Genomic DNA, 23,400 nt, shown 5'->3' on the forward strand with positions numbered 1-23,400 from the left:
GATTGGCCTCTTGTACAACTTGACATAAAAAATGCCTTCCTGCATGGTGATCTAGTTGAGGAGGTGTATATGGAGCAACCACCAGGGTTTGTTGCTCAGGGGGAGTCTGGCAAAGTGTGTAGGCTCAAAAAGGCAATTTATGGACTGAAACAATCTCCACGTGCTTGGTTTGGCAGGTTCAGTGAAGTGATGAAAGCCTTTGGGATGAAACAATGTTAGGTTGATCATTCTGTGTTCAGTTATAACTCAAAGGATGGGAAAATCTTGCTAGTCGTGTACGTGGATGATATTGTCATAACTGGGAGTGATAGCAATGGAATCAACAGGTTGAAGAAATTCTTACAGGATCACTTCAATACGAAAGATCTGGGGAAGCTGAAATATTTCCTGGGAATAGAGGTTGCGAGGTCAAAACATGGGATCAACCTATGTCAGAGAAAATATGTTCTTGATCTACTTGAAGAAACATGGTTGTTAGGTGCTAAACCAGCAGAGACTCCTATGGAACTCAATGCCAAGCTGAGTGTTGATGCGGGTGAAGAGTTTGATGATCCTGGAAGATACAGAAGGTTGGTGGGCAAATTGAACTACCTGACCATTACCCGACCAGATATATCATTTGCTGTGAGTGTGGTGAGCCAGTTTATGCAACATCCTCGGGTTCCTCACTGGGAAGCTGTTCTGAGAATTGTTAGGTACCTAAAAGGTGCTCCAGGTCGTGGTTTGTTATACCAAAGTGGAGGAACTCTTGAGATAGTAGGGTACACAGATGCTGACTGGGCTGGTTCTATATCAGACAGGAGATCAACTACAGGGTATTGTACCTTCCTCGGTGGCAATGTTGTAACTTGGAAGAGCAAGAAACAAACAGTGGTGGCAAGAAGTAGTGCAGAAGCAGAGTACAGGGCTATGGCCCATACCACATGTGAGCTAGTATGGCTGAAGAACTTGCTTCAAGAGATGGGATTCTCAATTGACAAACCCATGAAACTATACTGTGATAACCAAGCTGCTGTTCACATCTCTTCCAATCCCGTCTTTCATGAGAGAACTAAGCATATTGAGGTTGATTGTCACTTTGTAAGAGAGAAAGTGATAAGTGGGGTGATATTTACATCTCATGTGAGCTCAGGAAATCAGTGGGCAGATCTCCTCACAAAGGGATTGTCTCAGGGAAGAATAGATTACATTTGTAACAAGCTGGGACTATATGATATATACTCTCCAGCTTGAGGGGGAGTGTTAGAATGCTCGAGTCAGGGGTATTTTGGTCATTCTGGATTATCTGCTTGAGAGTGAAAGGTCTATTGTATCTGAGTTTAAGTTATGTGTCCCATCTTCTATGAGGGACAAAATGGTCTTTCCTGTAACTCTTATGTTTTTGAATAAATACAAGTGGGTCAGCTAGGGGAGGGGGATTTTGACTCTCTTCTAGTCTGGCCGAACCTTTCTTTCTTTCTTCTTCTTCTTCTTCTTCTTCTTTCTCTTTTCTTTCTTCTTCTCTACTTCAACCTAGAATCTGCTAGGGTTTACTAACAGAGAAAAGAATTAAGATAATACGATCTGACAATGCAAAGGAGTACCTTCATGTGTTTCTTGAAGAATGGGGCACTATTCACCAAAGCTCATGTAGTCATTACTCTACAGCAAAATGGGGTTGTTGAGAGGAAGAACAGACATGTCGTTGAAGTTGCTCGTCGGTTACTATTCTAGACTCATGTTCCTACTTGTTTTTGGGGAGATGCTGTTGAGACTGCTACATATCTTATTAACCGGCTACCATCAAGGGTTCTAAATCTTCAGTCCCCTCACCAACTTCTTCCTGATGAACCCACCTTCAATTTACCTTTCAAGGTCTTTGGATGTGTCTATTTTGTTCATGATATGAGTCCTTGAGACATAAGTTTGATGCTAAGTCTATTAAATGTGTCTTTGTTGGTTACTCTCCTTTTCAGAAAGGTTATAGATGTTTTGATACTCAATCTGGTCGGACGTATGTTACCTTCCTTGAGTCCTTATCCTTTTTTCAATTATCCCATCCACCTCTTTACGGGGAGATTGCCAGTGAAGATCGAACTCCATTCTGCTTTCCTGTTCCTGTTTCCGTGTTTTCTAGTTCTTCTTTTTCCTCTCATCCTTGTAATGAGGGCATTCCTTCCCCTCTTCCTCCACCTCTTGTGTATCGGTTTCAATCCTGGAAGCAATTTTTCATTAGTCACAATAAGAGGGTGGCTTCTGAAGTTGAATGCCCACCACAATCTAATCCCTTGTACTCGGGTAATCTTGAACCTCCTAGTACTTCTATTGCTGACCTTGATCTTGATCTCCCTATTGCCCTTCGAAAGGGAAAGAGAACATGTATCAAGTATCTCATAACTAATTATGTGTCGTATGATGCTCTCTCACCTTCCTATTATGCCTATATTTCTGCCATCTCCCCTATTTCCATTCCTTGTAGTGTTACAGAAGCAGTGCAGTCTCCTCACTGGAAGGAGGCTATGAACCTAGAGATGGAGGGCTTGTTAAAGAATCAGACTTGGAAGATTGTACCTCATCTCAAGGATAAGGTTCCTGTTGGGTGTAAGTGGGTGTACACTATTAATCATAGAGCTGATGGTTCAATTGAAAGGTTTAAAGCTCGCCTTGTGGCCAAAGGATATACCCAAACCTATGGCATTGACTATCTAGAAACCTTTGCTCCTGTTGCTAAGATGAATTCTATTCATGTGGTTATGTCACTTGCTACCCATTTATCTTGGTCTTTATATCAGATGGATGTGAAGAATGCATTTCTTAATGGGGATCTGCATGAAGTGTATATGGACTTACCTCCTGGGGTAAGCTTTGCTAATAGTGAAGGGAAAGTTTGTCGTAAGAAGAAATCTTTGTATGGTCTCAAGCAATCCCCAAGAGCCTGGTTTGACAAATTTAGAAATGCTGTTTTGAAGATTGGATTCTCTCAGTCTCAAGTTGATCACACCTTGTTCATAAGGTCGATGGACAATTGACTATGTTGATAGTATATGTTGATGACATCGTTATGACTGGGGATGACATTTCAGGTATCTCACAGTTAAAATCTTTTCTTGCTTAGGAATTTGAGATTAAGGATCTCAGTGATCTTAAAATACTTTATTGGAATTGATGTTGCAAGATCCAAGAAGGGAATCTTCCTTTCTCAAAGAAAGTATGTTCTTGATTTGCTCTATGAAGTTGGGAAATTAGGATTCAAACCTATAGAAACTCCAATTGATCCCAATCACAAGTTGAGTACTACTGAAGGAGATCTTCTTCTAGACAAAGGGGTCTTTCAGAGAGTGGTTGGCCACCTTCTTTATCTCTATTTAACTAGACTTGATATATCATATGCAGTCGGAGTGGTCAGTCAATATATGCATGAGCTTAGAACCTCCCTCATGAAGGTTGTTAATAGAATCCTTGCCTATTTGGTCCTGTTAGAGGGATGCTGTAGTCCAACCATGGGCATATAAAGGTTGAGGCCTACATAGATGCAAATTGGGTAGGGTGTATTGATGATATGAGATCTACATCCAGTTATTGTGCCTTAGTTGGAGGTAATGTTGTTTCATGGAGAAACAAGAAATAATCTGTTGTTGCTCGATCTAGTGCTGAGGCAGAGTATAGGGAAATGACCCATGGAGTGTCAAAATTACTCTGGTTGAAGATCTTATTGACTAAGATAGGCATCCAAGCTGATACTCCAATGAGACTCTATTGTGACAATCAAGCAACCATAAACATTGCCCACAATCCTGTGCAACATGACCGTACAAAACATATCGGAGTGGATAGACATTTTATCAGAGAGAGGATAACAAGTGGAGAGTTTTGCCTACCCTTTATAAGGTCAAAAGACCAACTGGCTGATTGTCTCACTAAAGGCCTTCATCTTCCAAAGTTTGCCAAGAACTTAGATGAGTTGGGCATGATTGATATATATGCTCAGCTTGAGGGGGATTGTTTGGATGAGATGTGATTCAAACCAATAAAATTAGCAAAATGTTTTAGATTAATGCAAAAGAAAGTAAGAAAGAAGAAGAAGACAAGAAGAAGAAGAAGAAGAAAGATTGGAGAAGAAAGGAGAAATAAAGGAGGAGTTTGATAATCTCCTCTTTTCCCCCACTAATCTTTTAAGAAACTTACTTAAGTTACATGATTTACAAGATTGCCCTTAAGTAGGTGGAATAGATCAGAAGATCAGAACTCCTTCGAAAACTTTACCAAATCAGATGCTGTTTGTAGGTGGAATAGATCAGGTCTAGGCGACACTAGATCTGAAGTCCAAAGCTGTTGTAGTCCAAAATAGAAAACTGTATAGTGTTGTCGCCCCAAGAAGAAGATCAGAACTCCTTTGAAAACTTCACTAAATCAGATGCTGTTTGTAGGGAGAATAGATCAGGTCTAGGCGACACTAGATCTGAGGTTTGGCCTCAAACCAATGTCTCCCAAGAGAAATCTAAAGAAATCTCTCCTGCTGGTTGTGCAAAGAAGAAAGAACAGAAAAGGGTTGATCAAGATAGCCCTAATACGACAGGTTTACTGCTTCTAGTAAGGTTTAAGAGAGCGAGAAAATAGATCAGAGAGCAACCTGCTTTGATACCATGTCAACACTCTTGGCCGAATGGAGAAAAGAACAAGAATAATCTTGGAGGTGTCAAGAATGAATGACCCCCACCTCAAAGAGTCTCTTATATATTAAAAGTTATGTACAATTACAAGGATGCCCATATAGGGCTGAAAGAGAAAAGAAGAATAAAATGTAAAAGTAATATACAACAGGGACTATACTAATAAGGTAAATCAAGTTATAGAGTCTCCACACGTGGCACAAAGGCAGCTTGTAGAATTAGGAATGTAATATGTTTTACATCACATTAGCTACTTGAAGTAACGCAAATGAGAAAAAAAAGAGATTGTGGGTTTTATATGCTTGAAAATGTTTTATATATTTGATTTTATTTTTAAATTCTCATTTGAATATGCTTTACATGTTATATTTGTGTATTTTAATATTAGATAATAAGTTTTGTAAAACAATTTCTTAAAATTAAAGTTTATATTTTATTAGTACTATTTTGCTAATTTTTTTTATTTGTTGCAATTTTTTGGCATTGTTTTTTGATTTTTTGACATTTTTTGATTTTTCTTTTTTTTTTTTTTTTATTTTTTGTGCCTTGCTTAAAAAGGCACATACCTCGCCTTGCACCTTGTGCCTCAGGAGCAAATTGACCCTTGCGCCATTTTTGCGCCTTGCGCTTTTAAAACACTAGGGGTATCGTTGTTATGACCCTTGTTTTGGAAAAAGGTATGTGTCCAAAGATGTCATATTCTTTTAGTCTACTCTCTTTTCCGTCTCTCGTCCTTCTCTTCAGGGGGAGAATGTTACTGAAGATCGGACTCCCTTTTGTATGTTGATTCCTGCAATTGATGTTGTCAATCCTTCTTCTTCTCCTCCTCCCTGTGGTGGTAGTAGTCCTCCTCCTTTGCCTCCTTTTATTCCTTGGTCTTGACATCAGCAGTTCGTCAAACGAGAAAAGAGGATGACTCTAGAGATTGAATGTCCATTACAAACTGACCTCCTGGACTCAGGTAATTTGGATTCTGAACCTCTTCCTATTTTCGATGCTGTTTTGAATCTGTTATTGAGCCTCCTCTTGTAAATTATGACCTTAACTTTCCTATTGCAATTTGTAATGCAAGACGGACATGTGCTAAGTATCCTATCTCAAACTATGTCTCTTATGATACTTTATCACCCTCTTATTGTGCCTATATCTCTTCTATTGCTTCTGTTTTTATCCCTAACAATGTTACTGTAACCTTTCCTTCTTTCTTTTTTCTTTCTCTATATTTTTCTAATTTATTGCAGGTGTGTTTCACAACTGTTTGTTTTTATGCAGTTGTTTCCTCGATGTTGTTCTCAGGTTTGTGTCTTGTTTTTGGTTAAACGAAAATTTTCATTACCTCTTTTACTTCAAATTTTAAGAAAACAATTGTTATTAAAATTTTTTCAATAATCTGATTTGAATTGGATAACTAACAATCTTGTCGAATCAAATTTGAATCATAATTGAATATATCTAACAGATTCTTATTGAATTTGAAGCTATTGCTTTTCTTATCAAATTGAATTTGGATATTACCCCTATCCAAATTCGATTTGATCCACTTGCACCCCTACTTCTTGATAGCTCTACCTAAGTTTCTATTGAATCCTTTTCACAAAGTGTCCATTCTGGATAATAACAGTTTCATATGGTTTTCATGCTTCATTTGATTTAGTACCTCAGTTCTTCAATTTACTTATTTAAATGATCAAGCAGTATAGAAAATCATAATAACAAACTTGCTTTTTGTTAGTTGGTAGACTTACCTTACTTTTATATTTGGTTGTCATATCCAGATAGAACATCGTAATAACAAGTTGGGAATGCAGTCTGTAAATAACAAGGCGCTCATTGAGGAGCTTGATAAGCTTCTTGAAAGGATGTGTATTCCTTCTGAGGTATGCTTTCATATATACTTGCATTTAAAGAGTTCATTTCTGGCTAAAATCATTTCATAGATATTCTAACTCAATTTTCTTGGTTTCAGTACGCATCTTGTCTATCAGGAGGTTCTTTTGATGAGTCACACATGCATCAGAATATTGAAGCATGTGAATGGTTAACTGGTGCTTTGCGTGGTCTGGAAATTCCACAGTTGGATCCTTGCTTTGCAAATATGCGTGCTGTATGCCCTTTGTCTTCTGTATTTATTTGAGTTATTCTTTTTCTTCTTTTTCCTGATAAATAATGAAAAATATTTATTAAGGAAAAAAAGAAGATACACAAGGGAATTGATGGTGTTGGCTTAGCACCCTGTGCAGAAAAGTTATCTCCCTGAGCATAAGGATGTGTCTCTTTACAAAAGCCATGCATATATATGACATATCCACAAGCATCCAGACTTCCTAAAAGCTCTCCATAAACAAAGTGTCCTATCTTTTTTTTTTTCAAGGAATCAGACCCCCTCCTAAGAATAGTGGCTCCTGTCATATGCATATAGCACCTATACGAGGAAGTTCAATGAGCTCATTCTTATTTATGACAAACTGTATAAAGAAAGTAGCAAAGATGTCTTGGAAGAATATAAAGGGAAATGGGATATTGCTGTGGTGGAATAAAGAGGTTCAAAATATGATCAAATTAAAATGAGCATGTTACAACGAATGGAAAAAGACTAAAAATGTAGAAAATTGGCAAAAATATAAAACCATAAGAACGGAAGTTGAAAAAAAGTGAAGTTAAATTTACGGCATATGATGATCTTGATCATAAATTAGGCACTAAAAGGGGAGAAAGAGAAATTACAAACTAGCATAGATGATAGAAAGGAAAGGTAGAGATTTAAGGGCTCAGATCTGCTACCCACAAGCTGTTCCCACATCTCTACCCATGTGACATTAATATCCCCCTTATCATTCATGGGGAGATGTTCCCAATAGATGGTGGTTGTGCCTTGTGGGTAGGTTTTTGGGAAGTGGGAACAACTTGTGGGTAGCAGATCCCAAGTGGAGATTTAAACCATATTAGGTGCATTAAAGAATAAGATCAAAAGAGTCTTGGTTAAAGATAAGAAAATCAAATAAAGATGGAAAAAAACAAAAGAGGTTTGAAATCTGATGCTCTAAAAAGATATAAAAGCATGGAGAGGGAATGTTTTGAAAGCAGCAGAAAAAACAAAATTTGAAGCTCTAAAGGTGATTGAGGAGGTTGATAGAAAAGAAGAATTGCACACTATTCAAGGGGAGGATAGGAGGAGGGTAGAAGCCAAAAGAGTGTATGATATAATAACATTTGAAGAAAAGATAAGTTGTATTGACACCCCAAAAGGTAGAAGAGAATAAGGAGGAAGAAAGGAGAGAAGAAGAAGAAGGAAAAGGAAGAAAGAATAAGGTTTTGAGAGAAGGGGTGAGTTACTATTGACACCCCAAAAGTTTCATTTTTATTAAGTGATGAGAATTCAATCAATGTCCTCATTTCACTGGCAGCTACCCTTGACTGGGAACTTCACCAGTTGAATATCAAGAATGCATTCTTGAATGGTGACCTAAAGGAAGAGGTTTACATGACTCAACCTCCAGGTTTCTATGCCAAAGGTAGTGAGCAGAAGGTGTGCAAGTTAAAAAAATCATTATATGGGTTGAAGCAATCACCTCGGGCCTGGTTTAGTATGTTTCATTTAGCCATACAACAGATGGGATTCAAACAATGCCAGTCAGATCATACTTTGTTTGTGAAGAAGGGTGAAGGGAAAATTGCAGCTTTAATTGTGTATGTTGATGACATAGTAATCATTGGAGTCTGGAAGACTGAAATATAGAAGCTGAAGAAATTCTTAGCCACTCAATTTGAGGTGAAAGATCTAGGCCCTTACGTTATTTCCTTGGAATTGAAGTTGCCCGCTCTAAAAAGAGCATCTTTATTTCTTAGAGGAAATATGTACTAGATCTGTTAGAGGATATAGGCAAGTTGGGAGTGAAACCAATTGATTCACCCATTGAGCCCAACCATCAACTAGGAGACAGTTAGGGGGAGTGTTTGAAAGATGTGAAGAAGTTCAAGAGACTTGTAGGGAGGCTCTTATATCTGTCTATGACCAAACTTGATATTGCCTATGTAGTGGGTGTCCTTAGTTAGTTCATGCATAACCCTAAGACAACTCACTTTGAAGCTGCAGAAAGAATCCTTAGATACCTCAAGAAGTTCCCAAGAGTTGGTTTGCTATTCTAGAAACATGGGCATTTGAAAGTGGAGGTGTATATAAATGCTGATTGGGCAGGGGCAGTCGATGACAAATAATCTATAGTGGGTATTGTACCTTTGTGGGAGCAAACCTAGTTACCTGGAGAAGTAAGAAGCAAATTATGGTGTATACAAAGCTATGTCTCATGGAATTGTTGAAATGATGTGGATAAAAAACTTGTTAGGAGAGCTGGGTTTTGTAGTTAATAAACCTATGCCACTCTACTGTGACAACAAAATTGCTATCAATATTCATGCGAACCTAGTCCTCCATGATAGAACAAAACATATTGAAGTGGACAAGCATTTTATTAGAGAAAAACTTGTGAGCGGAGAAGTGTGCACTCCATATGTCAGTTCAGAGGAACAACTTGCAGACATCTTCACCAAGGGCCTTCATCATGTGCGGCATAATAATTTGTGTGACAAGTTGGGCATGATTGACATCCCTGTCCCAACTTGCGTGGGGAGTGTTGGAATGTTAGTTTTATTTCTTATGTTTGTATTCTGCTGAGTTAGGGTCCGTTTGGATTAGTTAAAGTATTTTTTCTTTTGTTTTTTTTGTGCTGTAACTTAAGTAGGGGCGTAAGGGTCCTTTCCCTTTTATTTATGGTCGCCCTATATATATTAATATAAACTGGCACCGCCAGTCACTGTAATTGACTCCAAAACTCTCTCTTCTCTTCCTCTTCACTTCTCCTTCCTCTCTTCTCTGTTTGGCTGTTAATAGCCTCTTACTAGTAGTCTTTAATCTCATTAATTGGGGAGTTACATGACCCTTTAGTGTCTCTTGCATTAAATGCTCATGCATCACACGTAATAGTCCCATAAGGCCCACTATTGGCTATCTCTATAACGTCCTTAATATAATCTTGGAAGGTTTTTCAAAGTCCTTTACTTTAATGGTCAGAATTTCTTGATGCTTAGAAGCTGCTTTGGAACTGGATTGCCACTATGCGTGGCAAATATTATTTTCTATGCTATTTTCTGGGATAATCATTGTTAACTATGGTAATAAAAGTTATACAGGTTAAAGAGAAGCATGCAGAGCTTGAAATATTAAAAGCTACATTTGTTCATAGAGCATCTGATTTTTTGAAAAACTACTTTGCTGGCTTGGTGGATTTTATGATAAATGATAAGAGCTATTTTTCTCAGGTATTTTGTCAACTACCTTCCCTAGTAATTTTCATTACATATTACAGTTCTTCTGATTGATGTACTCAACCTTGTTTATTTCTTGGATGGGCACAGCGGGGACAACTGAAGAGGCCTGATCATGCAGACCTGCGGTACAAATGCAGGACGTATGCACGCCTTATACAACAGTTGAAGGTTTTAATTCCATCCAAAATTGATCTCTATTAAAGATTCTAATACCTTTCGATCCTATCCTTTTTAACCATTTCTGGTTGTGCTAATTCTAGAGTCTTGATAAGAGTTTGGGTCCATTGCGGAAAGCTTATTGTGGCTCCCTTAACTTGCTTCTCCGTCGAGAGGTATAGAACATTATATCTTCTGCTTCTTCATCTTAAAGATATATTTGTTGTCATATTAATAAACTACACTCAAGGCACTTCATGGTATTGGAACTATCAATACTCAATAGTAATACTGAAAGGTTGAGTACTTTAAGTTACTAATTCTGGAAAATTCTGACCTATTTTACCATTTTATGTGAACTTTATAAGCATATTGAACTTGTATGTTTTAGCTGCATTTATTGTAACTCCTGTCATGTAGATTTCTGATCCTTTCACTGCCTCTTTTTTTTTTCATTTTTTGAAAAATGCCCAGTTGCTTGCTTTTATTTATTTTTTATTTATTGTGATTGCTAATAACCAAGAAATATATCCAATTTCTACTGCTGAAGTCAAGATCATTAATGTAATTTCTTTATAATCTTGAGTGCTGGAAATCTGATATTGAAAATAATAGCATCTGGTATTTTGGGGAAAAAAGTAACTTTTATTTGTAAGGTATGACAACTTTTTATCATTTACAGGCTCGTGAATTTGCCAATGAGATTCGTGCTGGTACAAAGGCATCAAGAAATCCTACTGTCTGGCTTGATGCTTCCTCTGGTCCTGTGAGCAATGTAGACACTTCCAATGTTTCTGATGCATATGCAAAGATGCTTACAGTTTTTGTTCCACTCCTTGTTGATGAGGTTATGATCCTTTGTTGTCTTTCTTAATGCTATAGATATACTCATATTATTTATTTATTTTATTCATTTGATCAGTATCCTATAAGGACACCTTTTTATTGTGTTTGACATCGAACTGTTTCTATCACTCAAATTTTAGAGTTCATTTCTTGCACACTTCATGTGCTTTGAAGTTCCTACCCTTGTTCCATTTGGAGGTGCTGCCAATGGGGATAAAAATGGATTGAGTGATGATGATGCAAACGAGGATGATCTAGGCATTATGGACATTGATGAAAATGACAACAAAGCTGGTAACCTTCATATTGAATATTTTGATATAATATACCTCTTAATTTTGGAAGCTGAGTTAATATAAGCCTATTTTGCAGGTAATGGTTCTGTGGACCTGGGACCATTAAACGAATCCCTTCAAGACTTACTTGATGGGATCCAAGTAATCTTCTCCAAATATATTGGTTATCTCTGTTCATTATTGACCTTTGTTGTTAAGTTTGGCACTTTTTTTAACTTGATTAATAAAGGACACCATGAAAATGGATCCAGTGAATATTTAAAATGATCAGGTTAAGATTACTTTATTGAGGAAAAGATAGAGCTTGTCAGTAAAATCTTCCATAATTGGATAGTCCTCTCTATCCAAAAATTAGACATTCACTTTTTATTGGTATGAAATATCTATTCCAAAGAACATGGAAATACAACTGATGGATGGTCTAATATAGTGTTGGTTTGGTTTTGATGGAGAACAATATGGACAGGGTAAATGCTCTGCCTTAAATAGCTTTACTTGAATAAATCAGAACTGCTGCTGTGAAATCTGAGAAGAGAAACACAGGTTTGAAGAGGGGAGAGAGAGAGAGAGAAGAAGAGTGGAAGGAAAGAGAAGAGAGGAAGAAAGAAGGGGTTCGGTTGATGATATCTGCCACCCCATACACTTTTTTATTTATAGCCTTTGGTTCCTTACAAGAATAGGAGAAAAAAAATCCTAGTCCTAATAAAACAAAACATAATATCGATAAACATAATAAGGCCAGCCGGCCCAACTTAAAAGAAATTAAGAAGTAACTAGGAAACAAAAATAACTAGGTGTGGGTATGGAACCCACAGTCGTGACTTAGTAACTATTTCTTCACTCTCCCTCAAGTTGGGAGTAGATATTTGTCATCCCCAACTTGCGTAAATCTGTCTCCAATTTGATTTTTTGACTACTTTGGTAAAGAGATCAGCTAACTGTATGTTTGAGGCAATGTAAGGAAGGCATACTTCTTGCAACTCGTTCTCGGATAAAATGTCTGTCAACCTCGATATGCTTTGTTTGCTGGAACACAGTAGCCGAAGAAGAAGAAGAGATGAAGAAGAGGAGAAAGTTTGAGAATGGCGGCACTTCACCTTTCAGCCGACCCTACTATCTTATATATATGTTTATCACATAGTGTTGCATGAATGGACTAGAATGCCCCCTATTAGTGATGGGACACCTAGACAAATAAAACATTAAACAAGTTTAGGCCCAATAACTAATGACTTAAGACCCAACAATGACTAACATATACATTAAATCAGCCGAACCAACACTCCCCCTCAAGCTAAGCATGGATGTCAGTCATGTTTAGCTTGCCAAGTAAGTCCAAGAATTTCGTTGAAGCTAGCCCTTTTGTTAGCACATCTGCAATCTGCATCTCGGAAGGAGTATAAGGAATGCAGAGTTCCTCTGAGACTATTCTTTCTTTAACGAAGTGTCAGTCAATCTCAATATGTTTCGTCCTATCATGTTGCATTGGGTTATTTGCAATGTTGATGGCAGCCTTGTTGTCACAGTACAACCTGAGAGGACACTCGATCTTTATCCCGAGCTCACTAAGAAGTGTCCTAAGCCATAGAAGTTCAGCAACACCATGAGCCATAGCTCGATATTCAGCCTCTGCACTTGATCTAGCAACCACATTCTGCTTTTTACTCCGCCATGTAACCAAATTCCCTCCAACAAACGTGCAATACCCAAAAGTTGACTTCCTGTCCCCAACAGAACCGGCCCAATCTGCATCAGTATACGCTTCAATTTCAATTTTATTGTGTTTTCTGAACATAATTCCTTTTCCTGGGCAAGTCTTCAAGTACCTAAGAATCCTTTCCACTGCTCTCATATGAGGGATCTTTGGAGAGTGCATGAACTAGTTGACAACATGTACAACATAAGCAATATCTGGTCGAGTGAGAGACAGATATATCAACTTCCCTACCAGCTTTTGGTATCTCTCTTTATCAAGGTAGTCCTCTCCTACTGATTCCTATAGACCATGGTTCTGTTCTATTGGAGTATCTGCTGGCCTACACCCCATCATACCTGTCTCTTCTAGGAGGCCAAGGACATACTTCCGCTGACATATATAGATGCCCTCTTTTGACTTAGCAACTTCAATCCCAAGGAAATATCTCAGATGGCCCAAGTCTTTGATCTCAAACTCAGAAGCCAAGAACTCCTTTAATCTTTTTATCTCTTCCAGATCATCCCTAGTAATCACCATATCATCCACATAGAAAATGAGTGCTGTAAGTTTACTATTTTGTTTCTTTATGAACAAGGTATGATCTGCCCCACTTTGAGTGTACCCCACTTTCTTCATGGCCCCACAAAGCTTCTCAAACCAAGCCCGAGGAGACTGCTTAAGACCATATAATGCTTTCCTCAGTTTACACACTTTCCTATCAAAAACATAACCTGGTGGAGGATCCATGAATTCTCATGTAGAAGCATTCTTCACATCCAGCTAATGTAGCTCCCATGAAAAGTTTGCAGCTAATGACAATAAAACCCGGATTGTGTTGAGCTTCGCTACTGGAGCAAAGGTTTCTTTGTAGTCAATCTCTTCCTTTTGAGTAAACCCCTTTGCCACAAGTCTGGCCTTGTATCTTTCAATGGACCCGTCCTCCCTATGCTTTACAGTGAACACCCACTTGCATCCGATAGTGCTCTTCCCTTCTGGTAGATCCACTAATTCTCAAGTCCTTGCTTTCATTAAGGCTTTCATTTCTTCATTCATAGCCTCTTTCCATCTTGGGTCGGATACTGCCTCTGAGTACCTAGTAGGGACATGCACGGAGGAGAGAGCAGACACAAAGGAATAATAACGAGGAGATAAACATGAGTAAGAAACAAATTCAGCAATGGGGTGTCGGATAGTACAAGAACGGGTAGACTTACGAAGAGCAATAGGAAGATCCAAATCAGAAGTATGTGTGATAAGATTACCTGGAGTTGCTGAGACAGGTTGATCCGAGTCTGATTGGTTGCTGCCATGAGTTAGAGGGCCCTTTTTCCTTCTGTTGTAGGTGATTCTTATATCTTTTTGTTGCCTATTGGAGTCCTCAGTAACATCTGCAACATCAAGAGTGGTAACAGGCACAATGGGAGCCTCACTAGGTTCACCCGGGATGCTACAACTAGGAGGATATACTGCCTCTGAGTACCTAGTAGGGACATGCACGGAGGAGAGAACAGACACAAAGGAATAATAACGAGGAGATAAATGTGAGTAAGAAACAAATTCAGCAATGGGGTGTCGGATAGTACAAGAACGGGTAGACTTGCGAAGAGCAATAGGAAGATCCAAATCAGAAGTATGTGTGATAAGATTACCTGGAGTTGCTAAGACAGGTTGATTCGAGTCCGATTGGTTGCTGCCATGATTTAGAGGGCCCTTTTTCCTTCTGTTGTAGGTGATTCTTATATCTTTTTGTTGCCTACTGGAGTCCTCAGTAACATCTGCAGCATCAAGAGTGGTAACAGGCACAATGGGAGCCTCACTAGGTTCACCCGGGATGCTACGAGTAGGAGGATCAGGAGGAGAAGATGGAAGGCCCGAGGCAGAAAGAGGCACAAAAAAGGAGGGGGAAGAGGGGGAAGAAGAATCCTTTTCCATCCCACAAGTCTCCCCCTGAAGAGGATTCTGGGAAGAATGAAAATAGGATTGAGACTCAAAAAATACCACATCTTTTGTGACATATTTCTTCTTGGTGACGGGACCATAACACTTGTAACCCTTCTGTATAGGAGAGTACCCTAGAAAGATTCCTTTTGTAGCCCTAGGATGCATTTTGGTCTTCTTTGGATCCTTTACATGTATAAAACATACACAATCAAAGACTCTAGGTGGAAGAGGAAAGTCTGGAAGATTAGGACAAAGAACAGAGAAAGGAGTTTTCATACCCAACACCTTGGATGGCATCTGATTTATCAGATATGATGCGGTAAGGACTGCTTGAGACCAGTAGTGCTTGGGAACCTTGTGCTGAAATAGTAAGGCTCGAGCGGTCTCCAATAGGTGTCTATTCTTGCGCTCAGCAACCCCATTCTGTTGAGGGCTACTAGCACAAGATGACTGATGTAGCATGCCAGCATCCTCCATGAACAGGTTCAAGGATCTTTCAAAATATTCAGCAACATTGTCTGACTAGAATTGCTTAATCTTCTTGTCAAATTGTGTTTCAATCATTTTACAAAATGCCATGGTTATCCATGGCACTTCATCATGTCCTTTTAACAAGTAGATCCATGTGCATCGTGAGTAGTGATCAATAAAACTGATAAAGTAACGAAAGCCATCAATAGAAATATGAGGTGAGGGGCCCCAAACATCAAAATGAACCAAATCAAAAGGAGCTTGAATTTCAATACTAGAAGCTGGATAAACAGTTCTACATTGTTTTGACAACTGACACACTTCACAAACTAAACTTTGACTTGAAATACCCTTGAATAATTCAGGAAACAACCCTTCCAATGATGAAAAAGGTAAATGACCTAGCCTAGCATGCCACAAATGTAACCTAGCTATTGACTCCACATTATTCTGACTACTAGCAGCAGATGTTTGTAAGGCCAAACTGATGTCTGCATCAAAATAGTAGAGACCTCCATACTCATGACCGCTCCCAATCGTTCTCTTTGTCAATCTGTCCTGAAAGACACAATGAGTAGGAAAAAAGGTTATGCTACAGTTCAAATTCTTGGTAAGCTTTGAAACAGATAAGAGATTGGAAGTAAGATTGGGAACATGCAAAACAGATTTAAGAGAGAGGTCCTTGCTTAGGTCAACCACCCCTTTCCCAGAGATGGTGGAGAGAGAACCGTTGGCAACTTTCATCTTATCTTGACCAGACAATAAGTGATAGGAAGAAAATAAAGAGGACATATGTGTCATGTGGTCAGTTGCACCGGAATCAATAATCCAAGAAGTAGAGTCAATAGAACTAGTTGCACTAAAAGCAGAGACAATACCTGATCTGGCAAGGGAGGTGGAAGCAAGAGAGTTAGTCCTTAGACGGGTTAAAGCCCGGCTAAGGACCTCTACCTCATCAGCAGTGAAACCCAAGGACCCGGATACAGAGGAATTAGCAGTCTGTCCCATGGGAGAAGAAGCAACTGTTGATGTGTTCTTTGTGCTATCACCACTGTGACTAGGAACAAGGTTCCCACTTGCTGCTTGACCCTTCTGGTGCTTCTTGTCTTTCCTCAAGGCAGCTGGTTTCAGATGAGGATAAAGAACCCAACACTTTTCTTTTACATGCCTTTCACCTCCACAATGAGTGCACTTAAGATGCCTCTTGTCTAAATACTTGTTCCCCTTTTGATTTGAAGAAATCAGGGCTGAATGTTCAACAGGCTGTTCAGTTGGCTGTATTTGAGTGTCAACTTGCATCTTTTTCCTCCTGACCTCTTCATTCCTTACTAGATAATAAACATGATGTAAATCTGGCATTTCATCCCTTCCCAAAATTTGAGACCTTATGCTCTCATACATTGGATTTAAACCAGCCAAGAACTTAAAGGCTCTACCCTCTTCAATTTGTTTATCATGCCTCTCCTTGTCTTTGGCATTCTCCCAATTAAGAATAAGGTGGTGATCAAGCTCTTCCCACAGTTCTTCTAGGGTTGCAAAATACGTTGCAACTGTCATATCTCCTTGTCTCAAGGCAGCAATGTCTTGGTTTAGCCTATAAATTCTGGCATTGTTCTTTCTCTGTCCATAAGTTTTAGACACTTTCTCTCAAATCTTAGCAGCAGTGGAAAAGTGTTGAACAGTCCTGGCTACTCTTGAAGTCATTGACGCAAGCAGCCAGGACATAACAGTAGCATTCTCCTTACGCCAAACTGCGTACTCCACACTACCCACTTCAGGTTCCTTCTTCTACCCATCTAAATAACCCATGAGTTCCTGGGAAGTAATGAAGAGCATGGCAGAAACAGACCATTCTCTGAAATTGTATTCATCCAACAACACACTGGTGATCTGCAAGCTGTGCAGATTTGGATTCTCCAGATTATGAGACCTCCCACTAGATCTATTATCCCTAGAAGACACTTCCCCCGATATTGAAGACATCTCCCTCTTACAATGATCACGATTGCAAACTTAGTACAAAGAATACCGTTTCAGACTTACCGAGGTTGTTACAGTCCTGAGAACTTGTAACAGATCTGAAACCAAGAGCAACCCACCGCTGCACTGTGCTGGCTTCTGCTGGGCTTTGACTTCTGCTGTCGTAGACTGTAGTCACCCCTACGACCAGTACTAGGACTGCCGAAATCAGTCCTTCCACCTAGATCTGTTCCACACAGATCTCTCTTAGCAACCGAATGGCTACTACCTGCTGTAAGGTGTCTAGTAGGGCATCAGCTTCTGGGACAAACTCCCCTTGGGCCCTACAACCAAGGGAAACCCTAGATACAGATCTTGCTGTGTTCTACGGTCAACCCTAGGGTTTCTTCACAGCGACCAAGATAGAGAAGGAAAAAGAAGGAACAGATAAGAGTAGAAAATGTGGCGGCGGCTATAACCAGGAGATGGATTAATGCTCTGATACCATGTTTGCTGGAACACAGTAGCCGAAGAAGAAGAAGAGAAGAAGAGGAGAAAGTTTGAGAATGGCGGCACTTCACCTTTCAACCGACCCTACTATCTTATATATATGTTTATCACATAGTGTTACATGAATGGACTAGAATGCCCCCTATTAGTGATGGGACACCTAGACAAATAAAACATTAAACAAGTTTAGGCTCAATAACTAAGGCCCAATAACTAATGACTTAAGACCCAGCAATGACTAACATATACATTAAATCAGCCGAACCAACATGCTTAGTCTTATCATGTTGTATTGGGTTGTGGACAATATTAATTGTAGCTTGATTATCTCAATACAACATTAGAGGCTTCTCATAATCAATCTCCAACTCATTAAGCAAGGATTTCAGCCGTGACACTTCTGCAACACCATTGGCCATGGATCTGTATTCTGCTTCTGCACTGGAGCGAGCAACAACAGTCTGTTTCTTGCTTCTCCAGGAAACAAGGTTTGCCCCCACAAATGCACAATATCCAGAGGTGGACCTCCTGTCATCAAGACATCCAGCCCAATCCGCATCTGTATACACTTCTAGTTTCATATGACCATTATTCTTAAAGAGTATGCCTCTCCCTGGACATCTCTTTAAGTAGGCAAGAATTCTTTCTACTGCAAGGAGGTGGGTGGTCATAGGGGAGTGCATGTATTGACTAACAACACCAACAACATAAGAAATATCTGGCCGAGTTAGGCGGAGATAAAGAAGTTTCCCAACCAGCCTTTGGTACATAGCCCTATCCTCAAGGAGTTCTCCACTTTTTGCATTTATTTTATGGTTGGGCTCAATAGGAGTATCAACAGATTTCACTTCTAACTTTCTAGTTTCTTCCAATAAGTCTAGAAACATACTTCCTTTGAGAGATGAAAATGCCGTGCTTAGATCGAGCTACCTAAATTCCTATGAAATAGTGTAATATCCCTAGGTCTTTCACTTCAAATTCCTTGTGAAGATGATGTTTAAGGGTTTCAATTTCACTAATGTCACTCCCTGTTGTCACAATGTCATCTACATAGACTGCAAGTAGGTTCAGGGAATGACCTGTCTTCTTAAAGAAGAGAGTGTGATCTGACTGAGCCTATATGTATCCGAATTTGTCCAAAGCCAGTTTAAACCTATCAAACCAAGCTCTTAGAGATTGTTTTAGCATGTACAAGGCCTTCTTCAAAAGGCAAACTTTCTTTCTTGCGCTTCTGTACTATAAAAGCTAGGGTGTAACTCAATGTATACTTCTTGCAAGTCTCCGTTGAGGAAGGCATTCTTAACATCCAACTGAAATAGTGGCTAAGAGTAGTTTGCAGCAATGGATAGAAGAACTCGGGTAGTGTTCATTTTTGCAACGGGTGCAAAGATTTTTGTATAGTCTATGCTATAAGTTTGTGTGAATCCCTTTGCAACCAATCTGGCCTTATACCTCTCTACAGTACCATCGGCATTATATTTCACAGTAAATACACATCTACGTCCAACATGTTTCTTCCCTTCAGGTTGGTTAACTAGTTCCCATGTGTTGTTCTTGACAAGAGCATCCATCTCTACTTGCATTGCTTCCTTCCATTCAGGTATCAAAAGGGCTTCTTGCACTTTTCTGGGTGTAGGAATAGTAGAAATAGATGCAAAGTAAGATCTGTAGGATTCTGAGAGACAGTTATAGGAAAGGTACTTGGAGATGCAATGGGCAGTGGATGAGGTGCGATGACACTTCCGTTTATGAATAGCAATTGGAAGAACCAGGTCATTTGACGGTGGAGGTTGAGCATCTATAATAGTGGGATCAACAGTGCGAGGAGTAGTAGTGTCTGGATCGGGGGCTGTAGAAGATGTTGGAATTGGCCTGGATTGCTATTGAGTATGAAAGTCAACCTGCCTCCACCACTATTTGTGATACACTCTCAACTCTCTACATTTTTGACAACCCTCTTCTCAATTCCCCCCCTTAGTCACCGGGACAGGTAAAGGAACTTTTGGGGATGAAATTGAAATCCCTTCCTCACTATTCTCTCCCTGAGGAGAAGCCCTATGATAGTAGGGCATATCCTAAAAAAAAGTGACATCCATGGACACAAAGCACTTCCCTGAAACTGGTTCATAAGAGCAATATCCCTTTTGATTTTGTGCATACCCCAAGAAAATACAGTTAGTAGCTTTGGTATCAAACTTGGAGCGATGAGGTCCAAGGATTTGAACAAAACAAGTACACCCAAAAGTTTTGATGGTAGTGCTGAATAGGTCCTTATCTGGATACAGAAGACTGAATGGGGTTTGCATGTTTAGAACCCGTGAAGGAACCCTGTTAATAAGGCATACGGCTGTACGGATTGCATCCCCCCAGAAGCATATGGGAACATTAGAGTTGAGCATGATGCTTCTGGCTACCTCTAAGATATGCCTGTTTTTTTCTCTTAACAACCTCGTTTTGCTAAGGTGTACGAGGACAGGTGCTCTGATGAATGATCCCATGATCAAGGAGATAGGATGCCATGGGTTTTGCAAAGTATTCCTTGGCATTATCAGATCTAAGAGTTTTGATCTTGGTTTCAAACTGAGTTAGAACCATTTGATGGAAATCCTGGGTCAAAGAAGGGACCTCGTCTCGAGAGTGCATAAGGTAGACCTGAAAAGTGGGTATAATCATCAACAAATAATAAGAAATATTTGTACCACCCATGGTGGGAGTATGATATGACCCCCAAACATCGGTATGCACAATTTCAAAAGGAGGGTTGCTTCTTTTAATACTTAAAGGATAAGACGATCTACTGTGTTTTGCAAGCTCACAACTTTCACATTTTAAACTAGACACTTCTACTAACTCAAATAAGTTTGGAAAAAGACTCTTCAAAGACTCAAAAGATAAATGACCTAAGCGGTTGTGCCAAAGCATAATCTTACTATAAGACTGCGAAACAAACAATTTTCCCACTTCACTCTGCTCCCCCTGTGAATGTTCAAGCAGGTAAACTCCATTCATTTCACAGCCAATCCCAATCTCCTTCTTTGTTTCCCGATCCTGAAAAACACACCGATTAGGGAAAAAGGTTACCGAACAGTTTTGATTTTTTGTAATACTACTAACTGAAAGTAAGTTAGCACTAAGCTTGGGAACATGCAAAACTGAGGATAGGGTGATGGCATCTGACAATTGGATGTTTCCCTTGCCAGAAATTGGTACAAGAGAGCCATTAGCAATAGAAACTTTGTCTCTCCCAGAGGATAAACAATAGGTGCTAAATAAAGTAGATAAGCTGGTCATATGGTTTGAGGCACCTGAATCTATTACCCATAAAGGTCTAGTATTACTTGGGACAGAAGCATGACTTGTAGTGCCTTTTGTACCTGTATGAGCAAGGGCTGATGTAGGCTGAGCAGGTGTAGTAGCTGAAGACTGAGATGTAGTTCCAGAAATACCAGCTTCATTCTCTAGTTGTGTCAGTGCAGCTCGGATAGCTGCCAAGGAATCCAAGGATGTGGTCCTTGTACTGGAAGAGGATGTACTATCAGTAGTAGTTGCTATATTAGCACTCCCCTTCTTGTTTCTAAGTCTAGCTGTTATTAGGTGAGGATGCAACTTTCAACAGGTGTCCCTAGTGTGTTTGGGCATCTTGCAATGATCACAAAAAATATCTCTTTTGTCTTCCTTCTTAAATTCCTTTTCCTTTTCTCCTCCGGCCTTGAATTTTGTTGCTGCCAAGGCTGCTTCTGTGGGCTGAAAGGATAGCATTACCTTCCTCCTGTTCTCTTCACTGTGGACTAAGGAGTAGGCCCGAGGTAGAGTCACACTCTCCCTAGTGAGAAGTTGCTGTCTTGTAATATCAAAATCTGAGTTTAGGCCAGCTAAGAACTCAAAAACACTATTTGTTTCAATCAGTTTTCTATATGTTGCTGCATCCTTCTGGCTTTCCCATTCAATAGTTTCTAAGTGATCAATTTCATGCCAAAGGGATTTTAGAGTAGCAAAATATACTGAGACTGGCCTCTCTCCTTGCTTGAGGTTTTTCACTTCACATTTTAGCTCATAAGCTCTAGCAACATTGAGGGGTTGGGAATAAGTCTCCTTTAAGCTGTCCCAAATCTCCTTGGCTGTTTTTGCCCAGAGAGGTTCGGCTGATGTGGGGCTGTATAGAGTTGCATAGCCAGGTCATCACCATGTAGTTCTCTTGAACCCATCTTGGGTGTGATATATTCTCCTTGGCTGGTTCTTTTGTGTTTCCAGTTACATACCCTAATTTCCCTTTGCCCCCAATTTCCATCATTACTGATTGGGCCCATTCCAAGTAAGTTGTTCCATCAAACCTAACAGTGGTAATCTGGAACGTATTTTCAGTCATGTTACCAGTCCCAAAAACTTCACCTTGAGCTTTTACCTCACTTCCAGCCTTTTCCATACTAAGTAGATCTCAAAGCTCCAAGAAAAAGACTAATTTTTTCAGGAAAACAGAGAACAAACAATCTGATCTCAGCAAGAATAAGTACCAGAACTTAGTTTCAGTTGATAGTTTCTCCTTAAAACTATAACTTCAATAAAAAAAACCAGATATTAGCAGCCCAGAAACTGATTTCAGCAAAGAACAAGAGCCAGAATTGTATCTTTTAACAGTCCAGAATATGACCTCAGCCAAGAATGCAAACACAGTCGAATTCTTTCAAAAAATGTAATCTCAGTCAAGGATTAATTCCTTGGTAGATAATCCTGGACTGTACTCAGTCCAATATTCAGAGTCAAAAATCAAGATCAGACCTTTTTCAGCCGATCCCTCCAAGAAAGGCTCACAGTCAAGAAAGAGGTTCATAGGGTTAAGAACAAACCCTAGAAAAATCAGATTTTTTTTCAGCCATACCTTCTGAATAACTTTAGCTTATACCTTACTACTGCTGTTTCAAGAAAGGATGAGATCTTACCCAGAAAATTCTGATCGCCTCTTTTAATCTTGATAAAAATCCAATCTTGATTCCTCTTACCTTCTCTGATTCTTCCTGATTACCAAGAAACACTCTCCAATCTTCGGACAGCTGCTCAAGATCTCTGGTAACCTCCAAGAATCAGGCAAAGATGGCTCCTTTCTATTCTTCCAGCCTTAGATGATTCTCATGTGGTTGGCTGGGTTAGACTTCAAATGAGAAACCCTAGATCGAGCTCTGATACCAACTTGAATAATTCAGAACTGCTGCTGTGAAATCTGAGAAGAGAAACACAGGTTTGAAGAGAAGGAGAGAGAGAGAGAGAGAAGAAGAGTGGAAGGAAAGAGAAGAGAGTTAGAAAGAAGGGGTTCGGTTGATGATATCTGCTGCCCCATACACTTTATTATTTATAGCCTTTGGTTCCTTACAAGATTAGGAGGAAAAATAAAATAAAATCCTAGTCCTAATAAAACAAAACATAATATGGATAAACATAATAAGGCCAGCCAGCCCAACTTAAAAGAAATTAAAAAGTAACTAGGAAACAAAAATAACTAGGTGTGGGTATGGAACCACACACACTAGAGCCTGAGTGTGGGTATGGAACCCCACAC

General features: G+C 39.4%; 1 protein-coding gene across 2 annotated transcripts in view; it reads left to right on the top strand.

Annotated features, from left to right (window-relative positions):
- Positions 1 to 23,400, top strand: part of LOC104601997 (exocyst complex component SEC3A-like) — a 142,229-nt gene that overhangs the window by 24,134 nt on the left and 94,695 nt on the right. For both annotated transcript variants that reach the window (XM_088889308.1, XM_010265526.2), the window contains exons 9-16: positions 6,425 to 6,526; positions 6,616 to 6,753; positions 9,837 to 9,965; positions 10,062 to 10,142; positions 10,235 to 10,306; positions 10,813 to 10,977; positions 11,117 to 11,270; positions 11,349 to 11,413. In XM_088889308.1, coding sequence (XP_088745434.1) covers positions 6,425 to 6,526; positions 6,616 to 6,753; positions 9,837 to 9,965; positions 10,062 to 10,142; positions 10,235 to 10,306; positions 10,813 to 10,977; positions 11,117 to 11,270; positions 11,349 to 11,413 — 906 coding nt within the window. The remainder of the gene's footprint in view (positions 1 to 6,424; positions 6,527 to 6,615; positions 6,754 to 9,836; positions 9,966 to 10,061; positions 10,143 to 10,234; positions 10,307 to 10,812; positions 10,978 to 11,116; positions 11,271 to 11,348; positions 11,414 to 23,400) is intronic.

Source organism: Nelumbo nucifera, chromosome 6, assembly GCF_055504915.1.
Source record: "Nelumbo nucifera cultivar China Antique chromosome 6, China Antique-T2T, whole genome shotgun sequence".
Taxonomy (NCBI): Eukaryota; Viridiplantae; Streptophyta; class Magnoliopsida; order Proteales; family Nelumbonaceae; genus Nelumbo; species Nelumbo nucifera.